Source organism: Alosa pseudoharengus, unplaced genomic scaffold (assembly GCF_046254945.1).
Source record: "Alosa pseudoharengus isolate Yale_2024_CS ecotype anadromous, Long Island Sound unplaced genomic scaffold, YU_APseudo_1.1 YU_APseudo_1.1_scf_1, whole genome shotgun sequence".
NCBI lineage: Eukaryota > Metazoa > Chordata > Actinopteri > Clupeiformes > Clupeidae > Alosa > Alosa pseudoharengus.
This window is the reverse complement of record NW_027468564.1, coordinates 45021711-45032377: the sequence shown is the minus strand read 5'-3', so window position 1 is coordinate 45032377 and position 10667 is coordinate 45021711. Positions and strand designations below refer to the sequence as shown.

General features: G+C 42.5%; 1 protein-coding gene across 2 annotated transcripts in view; it reads right to left on the bottom strand.

The window, feature by feature from the left end:
* Positions 1–1705: 1705 nt before the first annotated feature.
* sorcs1 (sortilin-related VPS10 domain containing receptor 1) overlaps positions 1706–10667 on the bottom strand; it is a 161066-nt gene continuing 152104 nt past the window's right edge. Inside the window, exons 24-27 of one of the 2 annotated variants that reach the window (XM_076289957.1) lie at positions 7934–8033; positions 7080–7185; positions 5519–5775; positions 1706–4014 (exon numbers count right to left, since the gene is read on the bottom strand). In XM_076289957.1, the coding sequence (XP_076146072.1) occupies positions 3950–4014; positions 5519–5775; positions 7080–7185; positions 7934–8033 (528 nt within the window). In that variant the 3' untranslated portion in view covers positions 1706–3949. Of the gene's footprint in view, positions 4015–5252; positions 5776–7079; positions 7186–7933; positions 8034–10667 lie in introns of those variants that run through there. The other variant, XM_076289958.1, reaches the window with a different exon arrangement.

The following is a 10667-nucleotide window of genomic DNA, read 5'->3' as shown; positions in this document are numbered from 1 at the left end:
ATACACAACATGCTAAACGTAACTACAACTATTATAACCGACATTACACATTCTAGCATTCACTCGCACTGCATTCTGGGAGACACTCATTCAACGTTAGACATGAACATACACCGACGATACAGTATAGTACATCATATATAGTACATCAATGAATGAATGAATGAATGATGGCTAACCTCCTAGTGCTCTAGATATCATAGCACTTTTGAAATGTGAAAGTACATGAATATGCATCACACAAGCGCACACACACAAGCGCACACACACACACACAGCACCTCTCCATTCCACTGAGACACGTCAAGTGGATGATTTAATGATTTGTGAGGGATTGCAATAAGCGGTAACTGCCATTTCTGCAGCAACCTTTCTTTTTTTATCCCTGCATGGTAACCACTGCAGTCTAAACATTAAAATGACACCTTTGTATTGAGTAGGAGTTCTCAAGGCTCGGAGGGCAGTTTATGAAGATGGTTGACCTCCCCCACCATCCACGGCCTTACCCTGACGAAGGCCAAAGCAGTAAGCTTAAAGTGCCTTGCTGCATTACCTGACAAAAATTGATGATTTAAGACATTGACATTGAGACTGTAGCTACAACCCCCCCCCCCTCCCTCCCCCCATAGTGACTGTCTGTGGCAATAATTTGTGATATTTTTTACAACAGATGACAAGTCTGTCAACTCCGCTGTGCAAAGATGAACTGCACTCATAATACGCTCATAAATAAACAATACAGACACAATATTCAGATTTAATTTTCTTTATCTATGACCCATATATCACTTCAGTAAATTACATAGAATGTTTTTTTTTTTTTTTACAAATATTGTAAGAAAATGAAAACACAGTAACATAGACCTATTCCATTGAATAAATATGATTGTAAATGCATTAAACAAACAAACAAAAGAAAAAAAAACAATTGCACACAGCACACATAGTTGAGGTCAAAGAAAACATTATACACCTAAATCCTTTTTGTTGTTGATTTGTTTTCTTTATACATTTATATATAAAAGCTTTACAGTAATAAAACTCTTGTTCTACAAAAATAATCTCGCTAACTCTGTTCACGGGAAGGAACTGTGGGAAGGTGAGGGTGAGGGAGGGGGGCATGGGGGAGGTGGAGGGGTCTGAGGTTTGAGCATGGGTCGACGCAGAGCTCTGATTGGCTTCCTCAGGGATTCCAATTAGAGCTTCACTTTTTTTCCTGATGTCACAGTTTTGCATTCCCGCCACAGGCCAAACCGAATCCCTCTCAGTCCTCCACCTGCCTGAGCTCAGGAGGGAACATCCTTAAGACCTCGGTCCTCCTCCTTGAAGTCCTATCAATTTGGAAGGCAGGGGAAGCTCCGAACCAAAGCCAGGCTCATCTGATCTAGACACGGGCTCTTTCACATGTACATGTCGCTGCTCAAGGACAGAGCCCGGGGCAGTGGATGGTCAAAAACCCTACAGAGAAGCAGTCAGGCTCCCCTTATCCCCACCCCTTGGCATTTGTGTTGTAAGAAGTGCTTTACAAAGCTGGCCTAAATGCTCATTATGTGTCTCATCTGTTTGTACACAATGAACATATTTAAGGGGCGATATTGGGTCATGCTGCTGGTGCATTCTGGGTATCTTGTTCTCTTAAACCAGGATCCCCGCAACCCCCCCCCCCCCCCATCCCACCCCACTGATACCTCTACCCCTCTGGAACACTGTTAAAAGCTACTTCTCTCATAAGCTTCAACTCACCCAAAAATGAGTGTGATAATCCAATAGTGTCGCGCACACACACACAAAAGAAAGAAAAATAAACATAAAATACTGACACTCCGTGTTATCAAAAAGTCTACATCCAAGACCAGTTCCAAGTCCTCTCAGTCACTCTCTCTCTCATCTGAATCTGATCAACTTATAATGACAGGGAAACTAAATAAAAATAATGATAATAAAAAAAAAACACTTGTTAAACATGCTGTGTCAGATATTTTCACAAGTAGTTACTTTAAGAAGAAAGTCATTTACTGTACATGTACATTCATCCCCTAGTTTTACTCAGGAGGTCTAACATTTACAGTAGTTAATGTACACCAAGGACTTCAGAGGAGATCTGGCATGAACAGGGACTGCTGTGGAGTGGACGCACACCAGCCTTAGTTGTGTCCAGTGAACGAGCAGCAAAACAGAGCTCTGGAGGAACACACACTTCCCTGGACCACGTCCGTGGCACATCCCAGATTGGTTCAAACTCTGAGGCAGATCTGTGGTGGGTTTTTTTTTTGTATATTTTGGAGAATGATTTTCTTTTGTTTTACCCCTAGAACTTTTACATGTAGACTGGAACATTTTGGTGTTAGAATTCTTTCAAATTCAAACATTCCAATTTGTCAGATTTTACACGGACACTGGTAAACTATGATATTATGTAACCTACAGATGCTGGATTTACAACTGAATGCTGAATTACAACTGAAACAGCTTTTCTTTCAGCAAACTATTATGTGAAGCACATCTGGTTCAGTTCCGTTTTTAGTAAACATAGTTTCATATATTTGTTTACAGAGAACACAGTTCTAGTTGTTCTGAGCTTGTGCACCAGATTTAGCAGCCTAACAAAGATGTTTGTTTTTAGTAGTCCTTCCAGTACATTGTAGTTGTGGTTTTGTTTATAGGGGGCATCTTGTAAACAAAACACTTTAGACTATGTGGGGAAGTACACCACATGGAGTTTGCCCATATTATTGTCACTGATAAAGAATTATTAATTTATCACACATTCATATCTGTCAATTTCCTTGCAAAATTACACTTTTGGTAAAAGTTGCTCAACAAAGTCTCTGTGTGAAGCGTCGAAACACGTTTGCTTTTGTTACTCTCTCTTAATGTAGGTCACAATCCAGAGTAACCAAGCAATTATTCATTATTTCAGCACGGCCTTTTCTTGGACGAGGGAGATCTTATGAAAGAAACATCTGCCACTGCACTCTGAATAGGAAAGGGAATAATGGCTCTCTCACACACACCCAAAAAAGTCATTCTTGGCATAAGCCTCTAAGCTATGTTTGTCAAAAGGAACATTTCTCTGCCATAACATACTGTATGATAGTGAGGGTGCCTTTCTGGGCATTATCAAGTACCTCAAATAGGACCTACAGTATATTGTCTCTGCCTTGTTCCAGTGAACAAGGTTTATGAATTGAAAGATGGCGTTATGCGACTCAATAATCTAATTCTGTTGTTGTAATTTGAGACACATTAGAGCACAGATTGTACAAGTAGCAAATTACAGCAGAGTGCAACAACACAAGAGACTATAAATAAAGGTATTAGACCCTGTAATCTGATTATTAACATCAACACAAACACTATAAAACAATGAAATGAAATAATAATAAAAACAAAATTGCGGGAGTAAGAGTTTTTGTGCCACAAAGTTTCGCCTTGAGACAGTGGGTTTAAACGTAACTTTTTTTTCAGCATTGTTAACACAACTGATAGCATTTCAGTTTAGTCTGTTATTAAAATACACAAATATCTCGCATACACATTCATGTTTTACAAAATAAATGTGACTTTTATTTAATATATACTCAGGAATAAATACTGTATTGCTATTATTAGCAACACAATAAAGCAAGGAGATGCTAAGACACTAGCGAACCTTTTTTTGTTCTTTTTCTTTTTAAATAGTACATGCTGTCCTTCTCCTTCTGCTGAAGTATGTACTTTATAGTTTTATAAATAAATGTAAGCAAAAATGCTTCATTTTTGTTGAAACGACATGTATGTATAAAAAAAAAAGAAACCTGTACAGAGTTTTTAATCTGGTATTCACAGAGCACAGTTAGTGTCAGCAGTGTCCATCATGCACAGGTATAAAGCTTAAAACCTTTTTGTGTCAGAACCACAAGTCCGTGAACACAAACAGGATATCTCTGTAGGGGTGGAACCCAGGGCGTCAGACGTCAATGTAAGTGGGGAGTTCTGTTGAGAATTTGACTCGTGAATGAGATTTAATGCATTCTTTTTTTTTTTTTGCGAGGTGGATGGTGAAAAGCAGGAGGGAAGTGGAGATGAAAGAGAGAGAGAGAGAGAAAGAGAGAGAGAGAGAGAGAGAGAGAAAGAAAGAAAGAAAGGATAATAGGTTAGTCACTGAGAGACACAACAGGTGGTACACAAACTCTTGTGTCAAGATTGATTTTTTATCAAAAATGTGATAATGTCTGTTATAGTATATATGTTTTTGTTCATGCTTGTCTTCGGGTTTCCATTAAATTTTGAAGATGCCTCGGAGTCAAGCATATTTTACAGTACACTATAACATAGTATAACATACATCATGCTCAATCACTTGTAGTGTTATTGCCTGGCAGTCTCATTTTTGGTAGCACGTTTACAGTATAGGATGTCATTAGGAATGTTTAACTGGACATTGCTACTCTGAACTTAGGCAACACCAAAGCTACTCCTATAAGATATGCCCAAACAGGCAAAACTACTCTTATAACATAAGCCCAAACAGGCAAAGGTACTCTTATATCATAAGCCCAAACAGGCAAAACTACTCTTATAACATAAGCCCAAACAGTCAAAGGTACTCTTATATCATAAGCCCAAACAGGCAAAGCTACTCTTATAACATAAGCCCAAACAGCCATCTATCATCTATCAGAAGTATTCATGTGTTCATGACAAACCCTTGCAGAAACCACCTACCATTTGTATGTACTGTATATAAAAGCTCACATCCACCTCTACAATGTCTGGTGTTCTCCACTGTTCACACAAACATATTCACCCAATGGTGTACCAAAAATATGGTAGAATGTTTCTCGGTGGCTTTCAATTATTCATCTATCGACAACCAATCCTACTGTAACCAGGAAGTCAGTTCCCCTTTGCCAGATGTGTTAATGCTCACATTACCAGTGTATGTAACATTAATGTTGACAGTTGGATTTGACACAGGCTCATCTGTCAGGGAATTCGTCACATTACTGGTGTGTGTGTGTGAGAGAGAGACACACCGCGATAGGCTGAGCAGTGCCTCAGAATATATACACCTACTGTGTCTGTGTGTGTGTGTGTACTTGTATGTGAGTGCGTGTGTGTGTGTGTGTGTGTGTGTGTGTGTGTGTGTGTGTGTGCGTGTGTGTGTGCGTGTGTGTGTGTGTGTGTGTGTGTGTGTGTGTGTGTGTGTGTGTGTGTGTGTGTGTGTGTGTAGGGTTAACTGTTGTTGGGTGTGGCTGGCTTTCCTGAGACCACACTGTTGGGTTTGCCTGTGACTCACACCTGGGTGAGAGTATTGAGTTTGAATAATGCTGTGTGTAGTTGGAGAGTAACCAAGTGGGAACATCCAGTCCAGTCTGACTTCCCACTCACCTGTCATTCACCTGTGGCTCATCATGAGTTGGGACTCCTGTTCTCCCGACACAGCCATGGGGGCTGAGCCTCAAATTTGACCCTGACCTTCAAACTCACCTGCCGGACACAGTCTCCCTCGAGACCAGACGCCCCTGGGACTCACCTATGGGATGAGTGACGAGCTCCGTGTCCAGAGCCTTCAGCGAGGACGCTGCCAACTCCCGCGGCGGGCGTGGTGGTGGCACCACCACCACCGCCGCACGCAGAGCTGCCCCCGCCCCCGCCGCTGTGGGTGTCGTCGTCGTCGTCGTCGCCGTGGCGACGGCGGCAGCGTCCACAGCGGGGCTCACGGGGCTCTGGATCATTTCTTGTTCTTTTTCGTTCTGCATCTGTGCATAGACGCTGAGGCCTGGGATCTTCCTTGAGGAAAGAATTACAATGAGACAACGGGTAAAGCCCTACGGTCCAGATGAGCGAGATGGAGATTGGGGCAGGGGGAGGGAGAGGGGGGGGGGACTTTTGAGGGAGGGGGGGTGGGGGGGAGGGGGGGAGGGGGGTCCCAATGCATGAAATGAGTCATCAGTCAGTCATCAGTCAACAGCCTCTGGTCTCTTAGCTCAATGCGCACACATGCTATAAAAAACACTAACACTGCCACACTGCCTGTTGTTTTTTTTGTTTTGTTTAAAATGCCCCTCAGCAACACGCATTAAACCCATTACGATGTAAATTATTTTGTATGACAGCTGCGAGGAAAAATGGATAGAAAACAGAACAAGTGAGAGAGAGAGAGAGCAGGCGTGACAAAAAAAAAAGATTAGCCTGTTATTAAAGAGGTTTTATTGGCTTTATTTACTCTGTTTATACAATGACACCTCTCCTTGTTTCTCTCTCTCTCTCTCTCTCTCTCTCTCTCTTCCTCGCATGTCCCTCGTTCTTCAGCTGATCTTGTCTAAATTGACCCCTCCCCACCCCTCCGCTGCCCTTTTCTCTTTGAGAGTGAGCCGGGCTAAACCGATCTCATTTAGCATTTTCGCAAAAGGTCATGGTGGGAAAGCTGGAAAGGGCTAAATATTGATGTTGTGTGACTGGCATCCCCCCCCCCCCCACACACACACACACACACACTTCATGCTCTCCAGAGGAGCGCACCACAAAGATGATGGCGGCGGAGGTGGAGGCCTGACTCGGAGACTCGAGGGGAGACATACGGCTTACGTACCGGGCGCGTTTGTAGGTGGGGGGGGGTGTTTGGGCACGGTTGGAAGTTGGGGTATGTGTCAGTGCCTGGTTGGAGGTGTGGGGGTGTGTGTTGGGGCACGGTTGGAAGTTGGGGTGTGTGTCAGTGCCTGGTTGGAGGTGTGGGGGTGTGTGTTGGGGCACGGTTGGAAGTTGGGGTGTGTGTCAGTGCCTGGTTGGAGGTGTGTGGGTGTGTGTTGGGGCACGGTTGGAAGTTGGGGTGTGTGTCAGTGCCTGGTTGGAGGTGTGTGGGTGTGTGTTGGGGCACGGTTGGAAGTTGGGGTGTGTGTCAGTGCCTGGTTGGAGGTGTGGGGGTGTGTGTTGGGGCACGGTTGGAGGTGTGGGGGTGTGTGTCAGTGCCTGGTTGGAGGTGTGGGGGTGTGTGTCAGTGCCTGGTTGGAGGTGTGGGGGTGTGTGTCGTCGTGGCTCAGAGGCAGAGAGCTGCGGAGGAAATGGAGTGACACTCAATGGGCGGAGCATGTTACCTCTTGAATTTATAGATGACAAAGACGGCCAGACCCACCACCACCACCGACAGGAGCATCAGCATGGCCGAGCCGCTGTGGTTCTCACTGGTGTCCACTAGAGGCGCTGCAGGTACACAAAAATAAAGAAAAAAAGAAAAAAAACTGGTGATGCAGGGTTGGGGTTCTTTTAAGTTCTGGCTTGTTGCTAGATGGTTCCTTCTGGCCAGAACTTTTTTTTTTTTTGCTACTATCAACGTGATTATCAAACAGCTGAGTCTTATTAAGGAAGGTTCACACAAACACACACACACACAGAGTGGTGGTGAGCTAGACCTTGGAGAACAAGGACGGAAAGCATTAAATTAGTGTTGGCAGTGCTTCATGGTGTTGTTGCTAAATGGTTTACAAAAAAAGATGAAGGTCAATTAATCCCTGAGCCTGAGAATGTGCATGCAAATATAAGATAGCAGAGGTCACTACACAAATTAGCACTGATTACATGTGAGCACACCGTCTATTATAGCACTACACTACTATTTTAAGCATGGTTTATTTTCTTAGGAGAGACTAATTGCATGCAGAGGTAGAGAACTAGATGCAGATGAGGTAGAACTAATGTGTTTGTAGGATGTTCACTGTCTGAAGCCAGACTTTTACACCCCTGTTCAGATGATAAAATGATTATTAGTTCTTTGTTGTTGTTCTTTGTCAAGTCCAACATGAAACCACTGTTTGTTTGTTTTTTTGGATATGGTCTCCTAGGACAAAATAATCTGAGATCTGGACTCACCTGCGGATAAGTGAGCAGCATAGACGGTGATTTGGACTCACCTGCGGATAAGTGAGCAGCGTAGACAGTGATTTGGACTCACCTGCGGATAAGTGAGCAGCGTAGACAGTGATTTGGACTCCTGGCCTCAGGGTGAACTGCACCAGGTTCTGATTCAGGGCTCCTAATACCATCTCAGACAGCTGTACGGAGGCCAATGAGGGACAAACAGTTAGAAACTACAGTAAGCCAAGATTTTGTTCATTTTTGCAAGACGTCTGTTAAAACAACATACAATTTGCACTTTTCAGGAGTACAAAGGAACACGTACTTGAACAGTGTGCACAGATCACTGAAGGAATATCGAATATAGTCTCATTTCAGAATCTCAACATAATTGTACGTTTAAAGTCTAAAGCTTGTAAGATATACAGTACATTAAGTACAAAGTTAGACAGACTATTGTAATTGTTGCAATTCATCAGGTTAATGCCCAGTGTTATATCTGTTCCACATGCTCCTCAAAGCTGTTCCCTAATTATAATCTTTTTCTCTGACAGCAATACCTTGACATTAGCCATGTTGTCTTTGTTTAGTTTATAGATCTCATTTTCCAAGATGTCAATTTGGCATCATTAGTATTATTTGTCTGGTCTGTTATCAGCCAGTATGGTGATGGCTGTTGTTATTATAAATAGTTGTGGACCCATGCCTGTTTCAAACTCACTGTGATCGGCTGGTTTTGTAAACAGAGAGCTTTGCCCTCACCTGTGTTTGGAGAGACTGCTGTGGTAAACAGGGCCATCGTCCACAAGGCTAACAAACCCACATGTGATTAAAAACAACATGCTGGCTGGGTATGGTAAACTACAATGATGTGCTAGATTGTTTAGCCTTAGACAGAGCCTATCACAGGAAATGTTCTTGTTGTTTTCATGCCAGAGGAGAGCACCACTACAGTAGCTTCACAGTGTATTACTGTTTGTAGTGTTGTGTGTGTTCTGTGAATGGATAGCTGTTATTTAAAAAAAAAAAGTTTTGCCATCCAGTGATGGAAAGATCATTATGTCTCTCTGCCACTTTCAGTATAGCATAACTATTATAATTTGACTTGTTTTGTTTTTCTTTTGAATCCTAGTTGCCTCAGATAGGCTACAACAGCATACATCCTCATTTCGTTTCCTGCCAGAAGAGTGAAGCCGTAGCCAGTCAGTTTGAGCTCATAGCCAAACGAATGTACCCATTTTCCCTTCTTCCTCACTCTGAACTTCGTTTGATTTTGCAGTCTGGCTTCATTAATTCGATCTGCCTCATTTGGCAAATTAATCGTGGCGTGAGCAAATTCCTACAGTTCTTCAGCCCCACTGCTATATTTCTCGTTTAAAATTAGACTCTTCCATGAATAATTACTTATACTTGCTGTTGCATCAGGGTCAGTAAATCTATTATTCGTTTTAATGAGCTTCACACACACGCGCGTCTACACCTTCAAGATGCCAAACCTTGAAAAAAGATTTATTGCACGGCATGATGGGTAGGAATGGAGGAAAACCATGCTGGTTGACTTTTGTCACGCAATCACACGGGGCTTCAGGAGCCAACGGGGGTAAAGAAATACAAAAAAAGAATAAAACTTTCCCTGATTCTTGCACAAGGTGAGTGGAAATGTGACTGCCCTCTCACGGGGCGCTGAAAGCATCCTGAAAGCATAAAGATATATATATGTTATACTATATAGCATAACCTACGTGCATGGTATAGCTGCAGTATCTCTCTCTCTCTTTCTTTCTTTCTCTCTCTCTCTCTCTCTCTATATATATATATATATATATATATATATATATATAGAAAGAGAGAGAGATAGAGAGAGAAAGAGAGAGAGAAAGAGAGAGAGAGAGAGAGAGAGAGAGAGAGAGATAAGTGCTATACCATGCACTTATGTTATGCTATAGCTCTGCAAAGAAATTATGGCGTTTGAAGGAATGGTAAGATCTTCAGAGTGACGAGAGTGACTGAGTCACGAGTGTAAGTGCTTATAAGTCCTTGGTCCAGACACAATTCTGGGAAAAATGACCTTTGATTGTTACTTGGTCATAGTGAAATGGTCAGCACAGAGGCAGTAAAAGCAGATGCCATGTCCAGGCGCCTTTTTTTTCTCCTCTCAAAGAACTCAAAGAAAAGAAAAGGAAAGACTAGAAAAATAACCGACCTCCCCTACCGCGACCTACGCCAATGCTGAAAGACACCTGAGGATGCAATCGGCGATGAGAGCTGTGCATGCTGCTGGCTTTTTTTTTTTTTTTTGCAGTGCGGTGCACGACTTTGGCTGCATCTCAAGTCTCCTTCTGGCCCCTTTACAGGGCTCTGATGAGCTGCAGTGTTTTATGATATTAAATGTGCGCTGCGGAGGCGGAACGTTTATGCGGGCCAACATTGACATCTGCTGGAAGCAAGATGAAACTCCTGCATCCTCTTTGATTGTGTGTGTACATTTTCTAAATCATCGGTTTTGATCCGTTGCAGCAGAACAGACTACAGTACAGTAATCAAGACAGAACCATTTCCTTTCCGTTTTTTTTTTCTCTCTCTCTCTGACAAATTATTTTGCCCTTCATATCTCACAGATCTTTGTATTTAAATACTGTACATTACTTAGTTAGTATACTATTAGTATACTACTGTAATACCGCTGGTGGGACAAATTCATATTGTAGTAAGAACACAACAGGCCTGGCATGTGAGGTAATGTTTCATTTTGGATGACCAAAGTACTAATTGAATGATAATGCAGTTTTTTTTCCACTTACATTTTCACCTTGTCACCTTGTTCTAATATG